This window comes from Hyposmocoma kahamanoa, unplaced genomic scaffold (assembly GCF_003589595.1).
Source record: "Hyposmocoma kahamanoa isolate Upper Pololo Valley unplaced genomic scaffold, ASM358959v1 99702, whole genome shotgun sequence".
Classification (NCBI taxonomy): domain Eukaryota; kingdom Metazoa; phylum Arthropoda; class Insecta; order Lepidoptera; family Cosmopterigidae; genus Hyposmocoma; species Hyposmocoma kahamanoa.
Genome location: NW_020656001.1, coordinates 3,864,850 through 3,889,460, shown reverse-complemented (window position 1 = coordinate 3,889,460; position 24,611 = coordinate 3,864,850). Strand labels below are relative to the sequence as shown.

At 36.4% G+C, this 24,611-nt stretch overlaps 1 protein-coding gene across 6 annotated transcripts in view; it reads right to left on the bottom strand.

Annotated features, from left to right (window-relative positions):
* Positions 1-8,158, bottom strand: part of LOC113239192 (potassium voltage-gated channel protein Shaker-like) — a 334,118-nt gene extending 325,960 nt beyond the window's left edge. For 2 of the 6 annotated variants that reach the window (XR_003311169.1, XM_026476073.1), the window contains exon 1: positions 7,902-8,155. Coding sequence is in view for 5 of the 6 variants with exons in the window: in XM_026476073.1 (XP_026331858.1) it covers positions 7,902-8,098 (197 nt within the window). In the remaining variant the exon portion in view is untranslated. Of the gene's footprint in view, positions 1-7,901 lie in introns of all 6 variants that reach the window. The other 4 variants (XM_026476069.1, XM_026476071.1, XM_026476070.1 and 1 more) reach the window with 3 other exon arrangements.
* Between the last annotated feature and the right edge of the window lie 16,453 nt (positions 8,159-24,611).

Genomic DNA, 24,611 nt, shown 5'->3' with positions numbered 1-24,611 from the left:
CTAACCTAATCCTAATCCTAAGTGCGGCGTTTCGCTGGCTTCTCGCTTTTGCAATGCGGCCACGTATTTTTCGCGTCACCGCCGCGTCGCTGTCGCCGTACCAGTGCGACGCGCTGTAGTGAACCGATTCAAATGCGCTCAAACATCGCGTTGCAAGCAATAAGCTTATATACTCCACTGGAGTTTACGCTTTCACTTTCATGTAGTTGCTTCATTTCAAAAATTAAGTCACATTAACAAACAAAAGTAAAATTAAAACTATCTCTTATCAAAATGCGCGACACGTACGCGCGACTACAGCGCGTCTGTGGCGCGTACACGCGCAGATGACGCGCGTTTACGACACTTACAAAATACGTCGTGTGCATAGGCTCGTGGATTCGAACATATCTAGATCTAAAACTAGTTTTGTAAATCGATGCGTAAATTTATCTTAATGAAAATCAAACTCCGCGGTAGCTGCGATACACAGATTGCTTAAATCAAATTGCCTACGTATCGGAATCCTTATTCTCTTATCGTTTTTCCCGATTTTGATTCTAACTCGATTAGACCTAAAATAGCTCTAAAAGCGGCTAGATCGGCATTCCAATAACGTTCGACTCTCGAATGCAACACGAGAATCCAATCAGGGCGACTATTCTTCCGTCGGCACGGTGATAAAAGTCGATTCATCAGACAGGTAGGGAGATTTGAAAATAACCACTTTCTCGCAATCGTGCTGGCAAATATAACTTCGATATTGCGCAATATTGGTCACAATCAGATTTCCTTTTATGAGACTAAGTGACTGTGCGAATCAGTCGCGCACCTGGTGGTAAGTGATATGCCTGTCTATGACAGTTGCAGTGCCACCTAGAGCTTTTAATCGCAAAGATCTGAGGGGCACATCGACTGAGCCTGTCGCCCTGTGACGTAAGTTGACAAGTCTCATGTGTCTGTAATTTTGCTTGGCGGCAGAAATTGGTAAGGTGGCAGTGCTCCCCTGGACGAACTCTTTCACAAGGGCTCTACTACACAGTTTTATTGCCACAGTGTGAGACTAAGACGATAGTGCGTTTTGGCCAATTTGAGATAAAATAAATTCTACTTTTGTAATTAGTTTTTCATCTAAATCTTAGTGCTATTTTTGTTATAACTTTTATTATTATATCTTTTTAAACTCTCGCCTCTCCCAAGGCCTAAAAGATTAATTTTGAATTTTTAAATGCGAGAGGCGGTATTTCCCGGCAATGGCACAACGGCCGGGATCAGGGACTCAGGTCTCAGACTTTATTATTATTGTTATTATTACTAGAAAATATATGTGTACTGTGCTGTTTATTCAAGGAAAATATCATTTATATGACAATTTCTTTTCAAACAACATATCAAATCTTCTAAATTTAAAATTTTTGCGGTAGTCTTTTTTTTCTTTTTATTTCGCTTTGCTTCTTTATTAAGTAATTGACTATAAGGCCGGACGATGAAACGCGATATCGTATTGACTCTAGCCACTAGTACTATTTTTTTTGAGATTGGTGCTTTCAATAAATACCAAAGTCGGCGTAATTTAACGCCATCGCCCTAAGCATCTGGAAGGCTGAAGCATAGCGCATTTTGCGAATTGGTTGGTAAGTCAACAAAATCCAGCAGACCGAAGGAGAAACGGCGAAACTAGTTTTAAAGTTCCTAAAACCGATTGAATAGGACTTAATAACGATCTAAAGTTGTATTGGCGAGAGACGTTTATTTCTTAGCAAAAACGAAACTATTCCCAAATGATCCGTAATCAATGAGCGATCGCTACTGTTTTTCTCAAGAGATATTCATTAAGAAAGGCAGTTGACTGAAGTATCTTTTTTACTTATCTTGGGATGGATTTGTTAATAAGGGTCTAAGTGTGCTTAAACGCCAACATGACATTTGCCTCTACTTAGTAGCTTAAGTATAGTTGTCAACTTATATCTCTGTGTGACAGGCGCAGTGGCAGTGCTCCTTAGATCTATGCCATTTTAAGTTCTGTGTGACACTGCAACCGCCAGGCACAGGAATTGTTCGCCCTGTCACTTGATATTATAAGAAAAAGTTGTTTTTAAACATTCACTTACAATTACATGGACGTCGGGTCCGCGCTAAAAAGTGTCCGCACTTATAAGGCGCTAAAATCGTATACAGAGCGCTACAAACTCCGCTTTAGTCTTCATTTGTTCTACTGACAGCGCGATACTGCGATGACATTACAATTTAAATTTCGAATAGGTTGACTTGGGACATTTTTTTCATGGTCTTTGTATTAGACCCGTCGTCCATTTATTTGTAAGTCAATGTTTTTAAAGATTTTTATGATGTTGTTTTATTTATTTTGGAGGTTTTCTTTTTTTATAATACCAAGTGATAGGTAAGCGAAACGCCTGTCCATAACAGTTGCAGTGGCACTCAGAGCATTAAATCGCAAAGATTTGGAAGGCACTTGCGCCTGTCACCCTGAGACTTGACAAGCCCCATGTGCACGCAATTTCACCAGCACCTTTAGCGTTCAAAACGAAAACGCAGTAATGCTCACTCTACTGCAGAAATAGGTAAGGTGGAGATTGGAGATGGAGATTTGTGACAGCTCTGTGCACTGGCTGATCTGGGGTCAGAACCTGAACTTATAAGGTTCCTTACTTATTAAGGTCATAGTGCCCTTCTCATATACCCTAAGGCTCGGTAGGGAGGATCTCTATAATCAAAATTAATGTAGAAAGATACAGGGCTGTGTGCGCTGTGTCCACTGTGCTAACCGCTGGGCCACCGAAAATGATTTTAAAATTGCAATAATAAAAATGTAAATCGTTTAATCCATTTAATAAGACTTCTTATTCGTCTGTGACGTTATTTTTAAAGAGCTGAGACTATTTTTGCTTTCGCTTTTTGTTCTTTTGTCGTTAAACAGCCAAATTTTACGTTTACAGGCCATTTGATTTATTTCATGATGCCGTTGGTTTTCTCGTTAAATTTCATTGTCTTGCTGATCAAACACGGGAGTGTTTAAAGTAAGCTTTTGGATTTACGAATATATCGAATCCGGTTTAGGGGCCTGTAAAGGGCCCGAAACGTCGGTATGTTTGAAAAAACAAATATACGCGATTTAAATCCGGAAAAATAGTTTCATTTCCTATTAAAACAGATATTCAAAATAATAGTAATAAATAAAGGTAATACTTAAATAAATAAAAAAATACATATAATTACATAAATTGAAAGTAGAATTATAAAAAAATATAATAATAATAACAACAAATAAAATTTAAAACAGATAAGAATAGGAGAAAAAAAAATACAGTAATAAATGACTTCTGTCTCTTTTTTTATTATATAGAACATTTGCAAAAGTTTATTATCTATACCATCTAGCGCCCTTGGATTTAAATGCTAGACCATCGAACTCATTAAAGTTTTCGAAAATTCCATTAGAAATTTTACACAATGACCATTGTCTCGTAAATTTGTATGAAAGTTGTAAAGCAAAAGTAGTTTGTTTCATGAATGTTTAAAAAGGCCGTGCGAATTTTGCCGCGCAAGTTTTGCGTATTATGTTTTTTCAATCAGGCTAATTATCACGGTACTATTAGAATTAGCAGCATTGTTAACCGCAGTGGCAGTGCCTGTCCAGAGTATCAAAGACGCCTGCTTTTTTCTGTCTTGATTAGGCTTATTGTGGTAAGCAATTTCGGAACATTCATGAACGTCTATATCAATTTGATTATTATTCGGAGTGTACCTACTTGTTTGTAACCAATCTTAATGCTGGATTATACGTGTGTACGTATAAGGAAAACGCGGAGGCAGATTACATTTCTGCAATCGATGCTGGATTTAATGTCCAAGTTTCTTAATTGTTTTCTTCTACTCATTATTTTATATATAACTACAGTGTATCTTGTGTGAAGATGGCGTGAAATGACATTCCAGTCATGTTGCCAGTTTTCATAAAATTTTAAATAGTCACGTAGTTGTTGTCGACAATTTTATCGATAAATAGCGAAATAATTCAAGTTTGAATTAATTTTTTTCTGAAAATCTCTGAATTGTGAATGTTTACGACTTTTTAATGATTTGTTTTTATTTTGACAGTTAGCCCCATTGACTTACAATTATATGGACGACGGGCCTAATACAAAAACCACGAAAAAAATGTCCCAAGTCAACCTATTTAAACGTAGTGACATGTAAAGGAATATGAAAAAGTTAAAACGTTGAATTTGAATTGTAATGTCATCGCAGTACTGTCTAATTTTGCTTGCTTCGCTGTCAGTCGAACAAACGAAGACCAAAGCGTGAATGACGCTCTGTATACGATTTTAACGCCCTATAAGTTCGGACACTTTTTAGCGCGGAACCGACGTCCATATAATTGTAAGTCAATGGTTAGCCCACTAGTATAGATGTTAATTTTATTTATAAAATCATAAGAACGGGCGGATTTATTTATCCATATTGAATTAAAATGAAAAAAATAAAATCGTATTTTTAATAGACATAGTTCTAAATGTAACGCAGAACTTACAAAAATTGTCAATTCAGATGAACCTGCGGCCAGCACTTGGACCAATAATGGGCCGATGAAGATTCAAATGAAACAAGTTCGACTATTTATTGCATAAGTGCGACCTACATTCAGTCTATAGTCGATAGAATATTTGTCGACAACAATAACTATCTGCATGGGCAACACTTTTTCGTAATGAACTGTCATTTTACTGCATCTTCAAAAAAGATATACTATAGATGTAAGTGCGTTGTAATGCTACTAGAAAAATGTGCCTTAACTCTTCTCTGTAGAGGAGATTCGTGCTCAGTAGTGACATTAAATATAATAATATAAAACTAAAAAAAAACTTTACAAGCTTGGGTACAAAAACTCACAAAAATTTTATCGGAACAGTGTAATAATGTGTTAATAAATAAACATAAATTCACTCTTAATACATAAATAGATTGTATAATTGATTATACACGCGTGGTAACAGAGAAAATTTCAATAAATGCGAGATGAAAAGAAGTAGGGAAAATAACCATTATATTACGTTGTCACAAAATATACATTGAAAAAGACGTGACTGAAATAAATAACACGTTGTCTAAAGTGACAATGTAACCTGTTTTCATCAAAGGCTATCAAGCACGACGATTGCAGGACAATTTGATTATTGCATCATTATGAAAGTTATCGCGAACTCGTATGTCTCAAATAAGTTTAAAGTTGGTTGTTTCAAACAAGAAGTTTGCTTGCCACGGTAACTTACCACCGTTATAGGCTTAATCAAGTTGGAACTAACTTTATTAAAGAGCTGACAAGTGTGTTTCAACTAATGGCTACCTCAGTATTGAACAGTATTAAATAGTTCCTGTGCCCAATATGAAGAACGTGTCTTTAATAGACTACCATAATTGGCATCTTTGATGCTCTATCTCTCAAGTGACAACATCCTGCAATAGCTGTCTTGAACCGTAGCATATTAAGTAAACTGTGACCTTTGATATGTTGCGTGACGGCGGAAATTTTGACAATTCTCAAAAGACGTTTAATCATTGAGAAACATCCAGGAATTATATATGCTAAGCCTGTGAAACTATGACCTAAAACTGTGCTTTAAATTTTGAAAACATCGTATAATATTACCAGGACTTCGGCTCCGACTACCTATTTACAGCCTTTCTGGTCAAAACTATTAGAACGTGGGTCCCGCTATCCTTCATCTATGCAAAAATTTTATTTAACCTTGCCCAACGCATTAGCATAGCTGTACAAAGGGGGAACGCCGCCCGCCAGCATCTTGGGCACCTTGCCGGGACCCAATTTTGTTCATATAATATAATCTTTTACTTTTTAGTATTTAAGTTTTTATTGTATCTTACCTGTATATTATGAAAATAAAATAGATTGATTTAAATCCAACGTTAAAGTTTGTAATCGTCTTGCATATCGGGAAAACCGTGCGCGGTGTGTGACGATAGGATAGGGGCACACAACTGTCTACAAACGTAATTTTTCTTAGATAAGTTTGTGGCGTAATATATTAATAGATTTTAAAGTTATTACAAGGAATTCAACAATTAGTTTAAAACATGGAAGGTGACTAAAATGTCATGAATGAACAGAGTCTATTTATTTATCAAATTATTAAGTTTTTAGTCATTCAGAGTAAAGCATAAAGCGGTTCTTTCTTTAATTTGATGTATTATGCAGGTGGCTAAGTTTGTGAAACAAGACTGAAATGCAAATTTGCTTATAAAGGTCGTGATCCGGCTGACAATCAGTGCAGAGCGAGTTTCGTTGTTCAGTGATTGCTGAGGTTGGAGAAAATTTAAACTTTTAAAACAACCTTTGTATTTTATTACGTATTTAACGTAAATGGACTTGGAAATTTATTGCGTATTTAAGTTGGAAATAAACAATTTATTTCCAATTTTTAAATTGGAAATAAATTGTTTAAATGAGTACTACGCGAATTCAAATCAAATATTTAATAACAAAAGTTAACACTAATCCCACCCTCAGGATAAATTTATTAACACAGGCTTCAAAGTTTCTAGGTACTTTTCAATTACCTTCGTAGCTGAAAGGTTACCATGCTGGACTGCCACGCAAAGGTCCCGGGTTCGATTCCCGGGCCGGGTGAAATATTTGTATGGGCTACATTTATTTCTCTCGCGAGAATTTGTGGTTGTCTATGTGTGTGTCCATGGCACCCGCGACACAGGTATTCCTTAGTGCGGGGCTATGAGTGTGTTGGGTTATTATTATTACTTAGCCCAGGAGATAATTTAGCATCAACGTTATGGGCCGGTTCCCTTGGCCTATTGTTGTAGTTTGTGGAATGAAGGTTGTGACCTAACTCGATTTAATAACACGTAATAGTCGAGACTAGCTTTGTGCCAAGGTTTCACGAATTATAATTCACCGACCGGCATGCGAGGAGCCCACAAGAATTTTTTTATTTCAAGACGCTTTTTTGTTTCTGTAAAAGTGCCCGCCATGTAAGTCTCTTTCTTAGAAATTTTATTTGTTTACGTCACGTATGTAGAAATCTTAACTAACGGTGATAGAATATGGAAGAAGGTTTTGCGACGTCGAAATATATTTATCTAAAATCAAACCGCTTTGCAAAATTGATTGTTGTCACTAAACGCACCAAGTTCCACTTCGCCAATTTTGTGTCAAAAGTTTATTAATAAATTAACGAGTTCCACTCGTTGCCTTTGTAATTAGGATCCGTTAAAACTTACGAAGTCGCGGTATATTATTTTATTGCAAAAGGTATCAACTGATTGTTTGCTGTGATAAGTTCGTGGCGACAAAAAATTACAAGTATACGTAGTTAGGTGTGGATTAATGAAACCTCGACTGTGGGTACGTTAGATCGATCGGCAGCCGGAGGCCGTTGCGGTAGGCCTTCCTCCGTTTTCGCAAATAACTCACTTTATCCAAGGTCTCTTTTTACTACTTTTTACAATTTATTTCCATTCCGTGTAGGCAACATAAGCACGCGTTCACATGTAACCAATAACCTTTGAACAATAACTGGTGTCAAAACCGATTGTACGTCACTCGGCTTTAATAAAATCATTTACATATCTCGCTTGGTCGTGAAGTGTTAAAAAAGACAGCGCCGGAGTACTAATTCGAAACAAAATAACGAAATCAACTAGAAGCAATGACAAAAAACCAACACGTTTCCATGTCATAAGAATAAAACAGGCTGCAACTATTCCAAAAACACCGCCGCTGTCGAACAAGATCTGTATCAAAAATAATATCTTTGAAAATGTACAGAAATTGCAGATTGGACCAAATTGCTGAAAAAAATCCTTGTCCATGGCGACCGGCTAGGTGCAACTAGTGACGTAACAGGTGGAGGGTAATAATGACTCACCTCTTCTTCGGTTTGCGTCTGGGTCGCCTACGCTCGCCTTCAAGTTCGTTATCAAGGCCGCGTCGCCTGGGGCCACTGGCTATCCTGCGTCGCTCCAGCTTACGCTCTGGCTGAGTTTCGCGGAGCTCCTCTATCACGGACACTCGGGGCAGGAGTTCATCTTCCTGTATCGGTTTTGGGGTCTGCGGCGCGCCCATCCGATGACGCCACCACAAGACCCACGTACTGATGTTGTCGCGAATTTTGGATAGCAAACGTGGCTGAGTAGCAATGCCGCTGACCGCAGCCTCGGGCTCGCTGCAGCGCTCTATCCAGATCGACGAATTTGTCATCAGCATAGTTGATAGTATTAATCCTAGCTTAACGTAAGAGTGTAAAGCTCCAGGCTGCGGTGCTGTGGCTAACTTATTTAAAGCGAAAATGGCAGTGAAAGTTTTTTATACGTAGTCTCATTATCACTTAAGTCATGGTAAATAATTCTCAGTCTTAGTAGTCCAATCTTGAAAGTTCTATAAACACGAAACACAAAACGGCAATGCAGATAAAGGTGATGATGATGCTGAGGGTGACCACGAAGTCGGCAAGAAAGGCGACGAACAAGCAGAAGCTCATGGTGGATTATTTAAATATCACTACTCGATGTAAACTTTTATATAATTATAATTAACTGGCAGGAAATTTGGCAGTATGTTTTCGATTCTATGTATTTTTAAGTATTGTGAACGTGCATTTTTTATGCCAAGACAACCGATTCGCCACTGGGTATGCCCCGTTTGAACGTCATGACGGTGCACGCGGATGAACTGCGAGTTGCTTTTAAAGCAACAAGTTAGACGCTTACTCGTAACAAAAACGTATTTCCGCGCCGACGGTGAACGCGCGAATGTCGCGGAGGCTTCGCTCACATCGCATGGAGCTTTGCCCCCTCGCACCCTCGCCACACCCTCCCGCCTCTCGCATGCCGCCTTGATAACGTCGACCACCGCGCTCTACCTGGACGCTTTTACGGTCTGGTCCTTACAATCTTGGGTCGTTTCTTTTTGTCGTCAATAAGTCAATTACACTTCGTTCATCAATAAGAACCCGTGCGAAACTGGATAAACAATATGTTTTATTGCTTTCGATGATAGAAGCAAGGCTAAAGAAAGTCGTGGACAATCTCAGACGCGTTGCGTAATATTTAGTAACCTCGTGGGGCAATGGTATTTAAAGAGAGTAACTTAAAATCCATAAAGCATAGAGATAATTGTTGAATACAGTATTTTGTTAAATGTTTTTTAAACTTTTAGGGATTACCTAAAACAGGTGTATAACGCTTATATTAAAATTCGTAATTCTATATAAACTATTTTGAAGTGCATCCAAAACTTGCTACCTTAAAATTATACTTTTATTCCAGGAACAAAAATCAAATAATTTAGATTTACGTAAACAAATATGGATCTGTTTTACATAAAAGGGATTGCTCAGGATTTTAGGATTTTATCTGCATTGTTTTGTAACTCATTACAGAGTAATATCATTAGCACCATCTTTGAGGTAAAAAATAATTTATATTGATTTCGTTTTATTCAATAACATATTTGACGATAATATTAAAGTAATATTTTTATTCAATGGAAAAATTAGAATAATATAGTTTCGTAATTTTATTTGTAGATTTGTTGCCGTAGAATAAAAAACATGTACTAAAATTGTTTTGGTTAGAAGTCAGTAAATAATGTCTGTTGGAGTTTAATTTTAACTGTATTTCTTTGATTTTTGAAATTAGATGCGGACTTATATATTTTCTTCGTCATTCTCTCATGTATATCATCATGCCTGACACCCACTGGAGTAGGTAATAACCTACGGATCGCTACGCTGGTGACATGCTTCTTTCGCGTCTATCGCTTACATCGGTCTTGTGAATATATTCTTGTTCCGTTCATTCGTGCCGTTCACATGTTATATCTAGTATGTTTCAAATATCAGTAGATTCTCATTGCCCCCTTTTAGATCGAGCAATCTGCAGGAGTTTGAACAGCTGCATTTACATTGTACTGGAACTCGTCCAAGCTTTCATATTGCTTTTTCACTGATAGTCCCAAATTCCGTGCAAAGATTTTGATTACGCTCAATTCCGTTAATACTATATATTAACTTTTTTTATGGTACCAAGTCACGGGACAAACAAATCGTGCGCCTGGTGACAAGCGACAAAGCCTGTCCATAACAGTTACAGTGGAAGTCAAGGTTTTAAATTGCTTGTATTTCACGGGTAGGTACCGCCGTTACTGCGCCCGTCGTTCTGACACATGAAGTCAAAAACGGGACGGAAGCTTCAGAAGCGGTAATGTGTGTGTTTGTAGTACTGGAATCATTCATAACACAGCTTCAGAAACTTCTTTGAACTAGAATTTAATAAATTTTATTTTCCAAATTGTCATCTAGAGCTCGACAACGCTTCTCGCCGCGCCACAGAGGCCGTCGAATGTTACTTTATGTATGGACATAATATTGTTATGCATTTTTTTTAAATCCTGGCATCCCTGTATCGCGGGTGTTATAGCACACACATAGATAACCACATATAGTAAACTAACTAGAGAAGCAAATATAGGCCATACAAATATTCCTCACGTCTTGAGTTTTGTACACTATGAGTTTTGATGAATATATTAATTCTTTCTTCATTTTGAATATTCTTTCATGTTAAAAGTAAAGGTTTGTGTGAGTGTTTATAGCTTGGCCATTGCGGTGCTTCAACCGTGAATTTAAAGAGACAGCTATCGCTTGCAACAATCCTGTGGGGAGAACAGTTACTTTCTCGATTGAAAGGTAGACGGTGGAATACCCGCGGCAGCATTTACCTGTTCTAAGTTACGTAAGGTATAGTTTAGCTTGAGAAAATTTTGTGCAAGAAAGCGTTTGTCTCAAGTATGTTCAAGGCGACAAGTGAATTTAGTTTATACTTTTCAGTTTCGTTTTTACCCAGTGAATCGTGTGGGCACGTTCTTTGTTACAGAAAACGTGCCCACAGGTTTCATTGAAAGTCACAACAAAAAACTTTTAGAATAAGAAAGTCTACGTCTCTGGGCACGGGCCCAGAGAAGGGAGAGAGGGAACGCGGGAACCTTTTTCAAAGTGCAGGTTTCGTCACAAAATTTGTACGTAGTATGTAATTTGTTACTATGTAATAGGCACGTGTGTTCCGAATGGATATACGTCTGCTGGCCGTACCGCGCGGGAGGACGAACCTGCTGAACAAAGCGCCGTTGACACACGCGGTTCACATTCTCAATTTGGCGGCCAATAACGTAGACAAATTCTTTTGTTCCTTGAGTGAACTCACAAGAGTAATTTTATTTGAAATATGTTATGAAATTATATAGATTAGTTTAGTTATAGGCAGATATTTCATATGTAGCTTACTACCGTATCTGTCCTATCCTGTAATTATAGTTTATATATAAGTATTGACAAATAACTAATTACGTGTAGTAATTTAGTCTAACTGACGAATAATGTAGATTTGTTTCAATAATCACTAATAATACATGTAATTATAACTGAATGGACTTGGATGCGTGGATCTCATATATTCTTTTAGTTCATTATTCCAACTTACTAATATTTATTAAAGGTAAATACATCTCTCGTATCCAATTTCCCATAAACATTTTCATGTTTCCTAATTATCTTAAACAAACATGTGTAATAACTGAACGCACTCAAATACAAATTGGTGTTTATTATCGATTTTCTCTCGTCACTAGTCGCGTAGTCGTGACGTCAAAGCGACGATTGACGTTTAAGTTTTTTTCGAAATGAGCTGGTATAAATTAAATAATGGAATTGAAATTGGAAAACGACGTTGTAAAAAAATAAATATACGTGATAAAAGTTTGTTATGGTCAATTTTCATCTTTTTGTCACCAGTAAGTGATATACGATAGACGTAATAATAAAAGATAATAATAAACCCTCTATGTATACTTATGTAAAGGCTAAAGGTACTACATAATCGTGCACAAAAAACATGTAGACATTTAAAACTTCCGTAGGCTTTGCTACGGGCTGCCTGAGTCTACGCAAGTTTACGTAGCCGCGTAGCACCACCGTTCAATACCACGGATACGTGATATCGTGAGTGCGTCGGTCTAGTGACAACCTGAGTGCATAGATAAAGATAGAGACCAAGTGCGGGTAGAAGATGTTGACATCCGCCTCTTCAGTCTATGGAAGTTGCAATACGTCCGTCCGAAACGTCGAGGTAAATAAAAATATGTGTTTATACACGATTAAGTTCCAAATTTGAAATTAAATAATATGACATTGTATTTTGGAGTTTAGTTTGGTGTTATTGGTGTACTTTGTTATTTATTACTCTTTGATATTGGATTTTCAAATGTAATTGTTGATAATATGAAATAGATGATTATATGCCGTTTATTTTTAAAATTGTGTATATAACATTGTTTCGTATAAAGAATTTTACAAATCCTTGAGAATATTTTGTGCATGAAAGCGTTTGTCTCGAGGGTGTTCACGGCGACAACTCAATTTCGTTTTTACCTTTCAGTTTCATTTTTACCCAGTGAATCATGTGGGCACGTTCGTTGTTACAGAATACGTGCCCACATATTTGAGAGACACAACAAAAAACGAGAAAAGCTCTACATCTCTGTTCATGGGCCCCTTTTAAAGAGAAACTTTAGTCAGTCACGCAGGACCATCCTGGGAAAAAAGCTTTTTCATAGTGCAGGTTTCGTCACAAAATTTGCATGTACTCATACACACGGTATGTTTACCGGTACACGGAACACGGTACTATATGTTTAATATGTGTAGAGAATTTAATTCTAAGTTTGTAATATTACATCAGATTTATCGTTACTTAGACTGATTCACCTTTTAAACCGACTTCAAAAAAGGAGGAGATTTTCAATTCAACTGTGTATTTTTTGTGTGTATGTATGTACATGAGAACGTTTGCAAAACACAGGCGTTTGTGGACCGATTTTGATGATTCTTTTTTTGTGGAGAAGAGGCTGCCTCAGTAGTGGTCCCATTTAAATTTTAAGAAAATATTCCACTTCTAAGGGTGACAAACTAGGGGATGAATCCAGTTTCCGGTAACCGATTTCAATAAACACGTACCTTTGATGTTCATGGTTTTAGAAGTCAGTGGTGATATTAGTGAACATTTAAACGTAATTCGTATTAGCCTGATTTTTAACTTTTTTTACTTATTTGTTTAGTGCCGTAAATATTACTGCTGTATACTGATTTTGTGTAAACAATACATATAATAAGAATGAGGGGACAGCCAGAAAGCGACTCAGTCGAAATACATAATTGTATAACACCACATTAAACAAAATTAATGTTGTGTGATCGAACAATTCGAATTACGGTTAAATACTTAGTTTCCTATTGATATTTGCTGACGGTGGCACAAGAATTTGAGCCGATCGGTCACTAATATGTGGAGTAATTTAGTATAACTGACGAATAATGTAGATTTATTATTCAATAATTACTAATAATATATGTATAATATAATAGCGTCGGTAACTATTGATTATATTTAACTGCCTCCGTGGCGGAACGGTTACCATGCTGGACTGCCACGCTGAAGTCCCAGGTTCTTATTATTTTTTAGTCCATGGCATCCGCGATACAGAGTTTTCCCAGTGCGGGGCTATGAGCTTTCTTCCTTCTTTCTTATTTATTATTTGTTTTGTCTATCGTAAAATAATCGACGGTGGCGGTGATCGGAAAAGATTGTATAAACCATCCTTTGTATTCTTTGTCAACTTTTTTTTAAATTTAACTTGTACTTTAACAGTTATTGTAATACCTGCTGTAGTTGTCTCTTTATACAGTTACTAAAAATAATCAATATAAAAAATGTTTTTTTTTAAATGATATCAATAGCAGGTGATACGTCTTCATTAAAATAATATAAATTTTCCCGATTTTGCCAGTCAAATTTGTCGGCGGCCGACGTCGGCGCACAAACCTAGTTTTATCTATAGTTGTATGACGCAATGTGTAGCTCTTGTAAATACACTCTCAAACACATAAACGAACCACCTCGTATTTTCAGTATTAAATGCAGCTTCAACAAAGCTTGATAGATCAAAAACTATTATACAGATTAGAAACTGATAAACTAAGCATATGTCCATTAAGTCCTTGTTGAAAATTAGCATTTTTGAAACATTCTCTTCAAAGATAATATCTTTTTATTCTAGCTCTTTAAACTAGCAATTACTTTACTACTGTATTACATGCAGAAGAGAAATTTTGTAAATGTAAGTAAAAATAGAACTATTGTTTCTGCCTTTTATTATTATCATTCCGAGAGCCCTGAGACTGGTATTACCCAATCTATGTTTATACTTGACATGCACGATTATAATGATATGTTTTCAAGTTAGTTATACTCATAATGGACAGGAATTATAGCTTTTATGCGTATATTTTTGTCTACCTTTAAGTATTCAGTGTTCGTTACTGTATACCTACACACAAATATATATTACACATATAAATTTATTTTGGTTGGTTGATTGGTTGGTCGGGCCAAGTACCGATGAAGGGACAAAGTGGAGAAAGCGCGCGTACTGGGCGCGGAGGTCATAAGACAGCTCGCATACAAAAAGTCTTATAAAACTTTAGAAGAGTTTAGATTTAAGACATAAAATTGTCGCCTTACTATCTCAAACTCGTATCTCAAAGCAGAAGTAACTCAAATCCAAAAAATAGATTGTATTTACAAATTTCGCAGTCTAATTTCACATTACTTTTCCTTCATATTCACACACTGACTTTTACCTGTTCTTAAAGTAATACAGCCAAATTAGCACCCTTGATAAGAAACTTAAAATAAATACAAAGTTTTGCCATCTCCTTAATAATCACTCTTTATAAGAAACGAGTTAGAGAAAGTAAGGCATCGAAATGTTATGAGCATCACCACAACAACACTACGTGAATCTCAACACGTCAAATTTGTGTATGGAAGAAAATGGATCTCATTCCGATCAACTTATAACGGAAATTATGATTTGTGAATTTATTTCGAATAGTCTGCAACGTAATCACTTGTTTGTCAACGTAAGCTCCGATGGTTATGACATGGCTATGACCTAGCGTGCCTGCTGTAAACGAATGCTGTGAACTGGCAACCGGTACTATCACAATTTTCACAATTTTACAGGATGAAGAAATATATAGCATCTAGCCGCTCACGCGATATATGCAGCCGTAGACGCATACCACACCTAGAGGTGCCGGTGATGATTTTATACCGATTTATCGGGTATCGAAGTTATAACAGGTAAAAGAACTAATACTAATTGCTATTTCGGTAACTACTCTAGCAAACCATAAAGTTTTTAATGCCTGAGTCTGTCATTTAAAAAAATAAAGAACTTCAAAAATACGTCACGACAATCGTGTGTGTTATTGTTTGGCCTGGTGATGTCGGTGTTTATTTATTGAAAACATACCGTAAGTAGCGTTTTTTAAGTTTACCCTGAATATAAATGTTTATAAACTATACTTTAAGGAGTAATTTCATGGTAAACGTTAGAACCACTCAAACGGAATATTATCATATTTACCCAAGTACACCAAAAATTTCATTAGTGCTTTTTAAGTGCAGGATTTGCGGTGTATTACTGCATTTTATTTGAGATGTTTTTGTGTAGTACGGAGGGTATTTATTTAGCAATGCAGAATAATAATTTTTATTTATAAAAACTTGTATTTAAACTGAATCGTTTTCTAATTTGCGAAACCATTTTGCGGTAGGATGAGCGCATCGCGTGAGCGGCTAGTTAGAAGTTAGTACAAATTGAATGCAATCGATTCTAGCGCCAAAATGTAATGTATCTGAGATGGAATTTCTTGCAAAGCTGCGGAGTATGAAATAGTATAAAATGGTGTTAAAAAGTGAAATCTTTAGAAAATTGAGATAGTACGGGTTCACAGTCACAGTTAGAATATTATTCTAAGGCTTTATTAGGTTTGGTTGCAACTCACTATGCATGCAGTTCGTGGAAAGATATACACATAGACGTAATAATTCGACGCTCTCTGTGGCCCAGCGGTTAGAGTCGTAAGCGCTAATGATAGTTTGGAAAAATTAATTTATTCAATGAACCCCGAACGCAGTGTCTTGAGTAGGGTGACAGCAAAAATCAAATTTATTATTCATTTAGCAGCTGTAGAACTCCTTATGAAAAACCTCGTCCGGCAGAGCACTGCAACCTTAGCTATTTCTGCCGCCTAACAGTAAAGTGATTCCACAAGAATTTCATCGCGCGACGCGTGGAAACCACGTTGCCGCAGCGACGTGCATAACTGTCACGGGAAAATACGCTCTATTTATTTTGCTTTTACATTTTAACTTCAATGAGCGTCCGCGGCACGCGGGCGTGTCGGGCTTGAATTTGGTCTACGCGGCGGCCGCGCGACCTAGCGGTACAACCACTTATTCAGAAGAATTTAAATGTTGTTGCCTAGTAAATAGAATTCAGATTCGCTATTAATGTACATGAAGGCGTGGTAACCGGGAGGTCGCTTTTTTCGTCACTTGATTGACAAATTTTGTAATTATTACAATATTACACCGATTTATAACATTACGTACGTGTAGTGTTATTTAAGATCTTTTAGACGTACGTATATAATAAAAAAAATATTTTATTTGGTTTACGATGTACTCAACGTCGCAAATCTGATTTATTGAATCATTTATTTTGTAAGAATGAAGCTGCGCTCTCGTGGTTTTAGAGTAAAAAAGAAACAAATACCTCTCCGAGGGTTTACGGTGATAAGGTTAAACAGAATTCCATCAAAGTCGTAACGTTACGTTGCAGCGTCACTGATGGTGAAAAATATGGTGGAGGTTGCCAAATAGGTAGCCGGTTTATTTAGGATTTATGATAGTTACGTAAACTAAATAAAACGGATCAGTTGTTTTTGCGGGTGCTACAACTTATTTAAACTGCCAACGATTACCATGTTGGACTGCCACGTAGAAGTCCCGGGTGCGATTTCCGGGCAGGGAAAAATGTTTGTATGGTCCACATTTGTTTCTCTTTGAAGCTTGGGTGTAATTTGTTGTTTTCTATATGTATGTCTTCCTTTATGATACAGGGTTTCCGTAGAGTGGGGCTATGAGTGTGTGCGTTATTATATTTAGGAGTTCAAAAGCAACATTGGAAGAGACACGAATAACAAATCGAGAATAAATGAATGACTTTTATTTCGACTCATTCGTAGAACAAAGATCTATTATATATAATATAATATAATAATAACGCACACACTCAACATAGCCCCGCACTAGGGAAACCCTGTGTCGCGGGTGCCATGGACACACACATAGACAACCACAAATTACACCCAAACTCACGAGAGAAATAAATGTAGGTCATACAAATATTTCGCCCGGGCCGGGAATCGAACCTGGGACCTCTGCGTGGCAGTCCGGCATGGTAACCGTTCGGCCACGGAGGCAGTTGTCAGTCTATGTGCAAGACTACTTGTTTTCAGGACATAGTACATTTTTCGTTCGTTCGCTTCGTTGAAGTTCGTTCTTCTTCGCTGTGGATGTCAGACCGACCGTTGTTCGATTTTATATTTCCGAAACGAAATAAGATACTTATATAAATTCTCAAAACACCTTTACATAGGCCTTAGTTTGAATAACGAAATTATTTTCGTAAGGTACTTATTGTCTTTTTGTTAATAATCGCATCGGACTTTGTTCTTCGGATGAGTCGATTCTTAAATTCTTAAAAGATTAAATTATGAAAAGAAATTATGAAAAGATTAATGCATGTATGTGTACTTTCCATCACCAGGACCGTGCAAAGTGGTTATCAACAGTCTTTGCCTACCCCAACAGGAATCCAAAGGTGTACGTATGTATGTCAGTGGATTACCCGGAAATAACACACATCGGTTCAATTGAGGTTGGCGGAACAATGTCCGCTATTGTGATTTTAGAGCCGGTCAGCCACAAGATTGTGTCCCTCCATCCTATTCGCCTCATAATCGAGCTATATATGTTTTATCTTCCACAAAAGGAGATAGTAAATTAATGGAAAAAAAGCTTAAATATTTATATTCGTGAGAGACAGGAGCCTAGATTAGAGGTCCTGTAACTTAAGACTTCTAGTCTACATTTCTTATCGAGTCCCTAGGTTATCGCAGTTGCTACATATTGGAATATGAAACTATATTTTCGTTTTAGTGTCGCCAAATTATATATCATTAATATGAATAAAATAAAAATAGACGGAGAAAATTTAATACAGATCCGACGTCAACAAGCGCTCTCTCCGTTCTCTGTAGTACTACAAATACAAAGACAAATATCAACGTATAAATATTATGTACACAGTTCCACATTTTATTCTTGAATATTTTTTTAATTTTTATTTAATTTCTGTTTTCAGGATTTTACATGATCTGATGAAGTACATCCTGTAAGTGTAACAAATTAGCACATTTTTTAGACAATAACCTTAGGTGTATTGTATATTTCGTAAGACCATTTAATGTAAATACCTACATTTGATCTAGCCAAATTGTTTCCTGCTTCTCCTCCGGTAACTGGCCTTAAAATAAACTAACATATCGAGCTGTTTTTAACCGACTTCAATAAAGGAGGAGGTTAAATATATTTTTTTAAGTGTGTAACGCGATAACTCCGGTATTTGTGAACCGATTTTCATGATTCTTTTTTGTTGGAAAGAGGGTACCTCCACAGTGGTTCCATTTAATTTTGAAGAAAATCATCCACTTCTAAGGGTGGCTGTTCACCCTTAGAAAAGTGAAAGCATGAAGTTTCATTTTATAAACAGCGCCTTTCTCTCTCAATATACTTTGAGTAGTGAGAGCCGATTTTTATTATCTCCTGTGTTAAGTTCCATATAGTGGCGAACTAGGGGATGAATCCGGGTTTGCGCACTTTCCGGTAACCGATTTCAATAGAACTCGGTAATTATAATAATATGTAGTTCCACGTACTTTTGAGGTCGGTTTTTTTAGTACTCTGTACTGAGAATATATTAAGATAAATTTATACATTTGTGACTAGTAAGTAAATACAGTAATTTCAATAAAAAAGTGGAAGTGTTATTATAACATTTCCATCTTAGTGTGTAAAAAATTTATGGCAATTTGCGTAAAAAAAAGAAGTCCACGCCCTAATAGATTGGGCGAGATATTAATCTATGCGAATACTGAATTTACTTTTGTATTCGAATGTTGTGAACCCTCGTGAAACAGGGAAGTAGGGAAGTACTGCCACCTTATCTGTTTCTGCCGCCAAGCAGTAATGTGTGTTCCTGTTTTGAAGGGTAAGGTAAGGGTGCTGGTGAAATTATAGGCACACGGGCCCTGTCACATCGATATGTCTCAGATCGATACCTCCAATGAACACCACGCTAACTTTAATTTTTAGTCGGTTTCAGTTATTTTTGCCACAGCCGTATTTATTTACTAATATTATGCTCCCCGAATTTCGTGAAAACAAAAATAAAGAAACAATCATAAAATTCGAAAACAATAAAAAATAACAAAACGAATTTTGTGAAAATAAAAATAAAGAAACAAAAAACAAAATAAAACAGAACAGGTCCAAAAATTAAGTTGACGTAGTGTTCATTGGAGGTACCGAGATGTTTGTGTTTTAAAGCTCTGAGTACCGCTGCAACTGTTATGGACAGGCGTGTCGTGTGTTACCATCAGGCGCACGACTTGTTTGTCACGTCATTGGGTGTCATTAAAAAAATCTGAACAGGAGCCTATAGTGATTCCAATATGGACCTCAAACTTTCATTCGTTATATGGTCATGGCTAGAGGTCTTAACTGCCTTTTAGGTTTTGATTACATGTTCGATTTCTGTGTTGAGTACTGCTCGTATGCCAGATTCGGATTCAAAAGAACTTTTCTAGTCCTGTCATAATATGTAATCTGTCAATTATAATTTTTTTTTATTCTAATGTAAGTGTGCATTTGACCTCCTCATTTTAATTTCTTAGATCATATCATAAAGGCGCTCTTTTTAGTTCGGAATTAAAATTTTGTTGTCTATGGTACTCGCTATTGAAATAAAAAAGAAAAAAGTTCAAAAAAATAACGTCGTATTCTTGCTAATTAAAATTTCAAATATGACGCCACCCAAACGCTCTACTGCCCCCTGATTGGTTAAATTGGCCTAGAAGCGCCTAGAGGTCTTGCAACCAGGCCTTAAATCTTTATAAAAAAACGATTGGTTAAAATGTAAGCGGTACTTGACCCCTTTTATTCTATAACTTTGGTTTTTTTTTTGTAGCATTTTTTGGCTTTTGTTGTCACGGGTTATTTACTCGTAGAAAAAGTATTATATGCAATCATTCCCTACATAAGTCTTGTACCTATTACTTAGGCCACTCGACGAAGCCTTGTTGCCTAAACACGGTACCTACTCGACTTTAAGTAAGAAAGTAAGTAGTAAGTAAATTCTTTATTTCCTCCGCAAATTTGTATCAATTTAAATGAAATAATAGTAGTGTTTATAGGAAAATAAGTTGAGGCTGGAGCCTAAACTAGGATACCCTGTGTTTTAGGGTACCAGGCCTCCACCTCCCGAATTTATGATCAATAAATCAATAAGTCTATCATAACAACAAATTATGCAATAAAAAAGAAAAGAGAAACGAAGAAAAAATATCAAAATAAAGATATGTGAGAGTGCGTGTGACGTCTGCGAGCGTGAGATGTGTGAGTGAGTGCGTGTAATGTGTGTGTGATGTGTGTGTGTGCATTAGATGAGTGCGGGCTTGTGTACGTGTGAGTGTGTACTTTTTGCATTAGTGTGCAACCTGTATACGTTTAGACGATGAAATGGAGACGCAATATCATTTAATTTGTTTGAAAACTATTCTGCCAAATCATTACGGTGAAAAATTACATAGTATTTAATTATCAACGAAATGTGATTCCGTTTGTTTTGTTATTAGATGTTCAGCTGTTTTTCCCATACCACCGAATGGAACCGCCGCCGTAGTTACAGATATTATCTTTATTACAATAAATACAAAATAATTTTGGAATATACGGCGACGTACATACAGGTCAGTTGTTGGCGCTGTGCTATTTCAGCTTTCCAATTTGTGATTTCAGCACAAACGAGAGTTGATGTTTAAAATTGATATAAGGCCCATTTGCCTGATGAGTTGTCAGGGATGGATGGCCCTTATTTCGTCTCTATTTCTGATTATATACTCGATGTACCCATACGTACATGCAACAAATAAATACAGTTAATTGCACAATCAACCACATTAACTATGATAACTTGGTACAGCAGTGTTACGGTTAATTAGTAATGTGTGGCCTGTAATTACGTACTCGTGTTGCTGACATTTGCTTCCTAGGATATTGCGGTCCTCTTGCTATAGGGGTAACTGTTCAGTTGAGTTATTAAATTAATTGAACGAATTCGTCTTTATTTCATCTTATTAACTTTTAATTTATTGTATAGAGTGGCAATTTGATCCGTTCACAAGATGGTTGGCTTACTCGAGTACTAGAGACTTGGTAAGCTAGATGATCTATAAAGAAATTGAAGCATTTACCTAGCACAACTCTAATATGTATTATAATATGGCCCCGCATGCATTGACTTACAATTATATGGACGTCGGGTCCGCGCTAAAAAGTGTCCGAACTTATAGGGCGTTAAAATCGTATACAGAGCGTCATTCACGCTTTAGTCTTCGTTTGTTCGACTGACAGCGAAGCAAGCAAAATTAGACAGTACTGCGATGACATTACAATTTAAATTCAACGTTTTAGCTTTTTCATATTCCTTTACATGTCACTACGTTTAAATAGGTTGACTTGGGACATTTTTTTCGTGGTTTTTGTATTAGACCCGTCGTCCATTTATTTGTAAGTCAATGCCCGCATGTCAACAATTGTCATGTTACTCAATATACAAAAATGAATTTGTCGTACAAACGTCGATTGTTTACCTTTTTTACATATTTTCACTTACGAGACCAACTTTTTAGTTTAAAAGGCGATTTATAAATATTTTGGTCCACATTGACTTACAAATAAATGGACGACGGGTCTAATACAAAAACCACGAAAAAAATGTCCCAAGTCAACCTATTCGAAATTTAAATTGTAATGTCATCGCAGTATCGCGCTGTCAGTAGAACAAATGAAGACTAAAGCGGAGTGTCGCGCTCTGTATACGATTTTAGCGCCTTACAAGTGCGGACACTTTTTAGCGCGGACCCGACGTCCATATCATTGTAAGTCAATGTTGGTCCATGTTTTTTTTTTAGTTTTTGTTACTTTTTCCGTCAACAGTCTCATTGTCTTTTGACAACATGTGATACTGGCCAAGCGTGCATCAATTTTCTATGTTCAGAAAAAAATAAAATCTCCCTGTGATAACGAATTTGTCACGAGAAAAACAAAAAAAATTCTTAATAGTAATTTCACTACGTAGATATAAACTTAAATCAGTAAAAAATAATCACCCCTTACTATAAAATCTAGCAGCACAACCTGTGTAAAATGATGACGACCGTAATTCAATTGTAGTAGCCTCCGGTTACCAGAAAGTTGGTAGCTATATCCAATAAAAATTAGTTTAGCCATCGAACTTGCTATTGATCTCTTAAAGGAAAATGTTAACGTTTGTGGCAGTTTATTTAATTTTCGTCATGTTAATCCACAAGACATCATAAAAGCTTTTAAGTCAATACATGTTAAAAAAACTGAAGATTTCTGGGGCATATCAACTAAAGTTATAGACTCAGTTATTAATCTCATTTCCCCACATTTAGCTGTAGCTTTCAATAGGTGCGTTGACGAAGGTGTTTTTCCCGATTTAATGAAATACAGCAAGGTTATTCCCTTATTCAAAAGCGGTGGGAAAGTTTATCCTAGCAACTATAGGCCCATTTCAATTTTACCAGCTTTAAGTAAAATATTCGAAAAGGTTATGCTAACTCAATTACTGTCCTATTTCGGTAGGAATCATATTTTTCATAGTGAACAATACGGGTTTACTAGTGGTAGATCGACTAGCGATGCGGGGGTAGCGTTACTAAAACACATCTTTGATGCTTGGGAAAGGTCCCAGAACGCTATTGGTGTTTTCTGTGACCTCTCAAAGGCATTTGATTGCGTTGATCATAATACTCTTATTAGGAAGCTGGAACATTACGGTGTAAATGGCAAGGCGTCGAAACTTGTCTCGTCATATCTCAACGGTAGAATTCAGAAAGTAGACATAAATGGAGTGACTTCTTTGGGTTCTTCAGTAAAAATGGGTGTTCCGCAGGGCTCAATACTTGGACCTTTCTTATTTCTGATTTATATTAATGATCTGCCATTCTTTGTTAAGGACCATTGCAAAATAGTGTTGTTTGCTGATGACACATCCTTGATTTTTAAAACAGACAGACATGACAATAACTATGACCGTATTAATGATACCCTCTCTAAGGTAGTTTATTGGTTTAATGCTAACAATTTATTGCTTAATGCCAAGAAGACAAAATGTGTTAAATTTGAATTACCTAACGTAAAATCGACTAGTCCAACCATAGAAGTAAACGGAAAAAAGTTAGACCTTGTTAATAAAGCAGTCTTCTTGGGAGTGACCTTAGATAGTAAACTTCAGTGGTTTCCACAAATATAGTCCCTGGCCAGCAGATTAAGCTCCGCTGCATACGCAGTCCGCAGAATACGTGAGCTTACCGATGTTAGTACTGCTAGACTAGTTTACTTTAGTTACTTCCATAGTATAATGTCCTACGGGATTCTCATGTGGGGTAAAGCGGCAGATATTCAAACCAGATTTGTATTGCAAAAACGAGCTATTCGTTCTGTGTACCGTCTAGGCTCTCGGGTATCTCTCAGAGAAAAGTTTAAGGAGACTGGTATCATGACTGTGGCATCACAGTACATTTACTCAAATATTTTATATGCCCGTAAAAATATACATAATTTCAATAAGAAAGAAGATATCCATAATATTAACATAAGATTCCGGAGCATATATTAAGTTTATCATTTCCTAAGTTTAGAAACTACATTAAAAATATTTTGATCGAAAAATCATATTACAAAATTGAAGACTACGTGTTAGATAAAGATGTATGGAAAGACGACATGGCTCCAGAATCCACACAAATCTGATTCAAAGTGTATTCCATAGCATTTAAGTTTATTTGAAAAGAGCAATCCCTAGAGTTTCTTGCTCGTTCTTCTCAGGGAGGTCAGCGTAGTGAACGAGCAGTAGCTTAAATGTGACGTTTTCAAGTGTAAATTTATTTTACCTATGGAATAAATAATCTTTGACTTTGACTTTGACTTTGAAGAAGGCAACGTGGCATATTGCCCCAGGGCGCAGCTTTCGATGGAATTTTCTGCTATTATCTATTTTCTTTTCGTTTTTTTATTTAGTACGTCGATGTTGGAAATTTTTTGATTGAAAATTTCGTATTTAATTCATAGACGCAGCCATTAGGACGCAGCAACAATATTGGAAATGATTTCTTTTCAATGTCAAATTATTTAATTTATTGTCTTTTACAAGTTTGCCGCTGTTCTTTATAAACTATTTAAATTAAATTGTATTATCTGAATTGTAAATTGTATATACTAGTCACCCGTGACTATGGGACCTG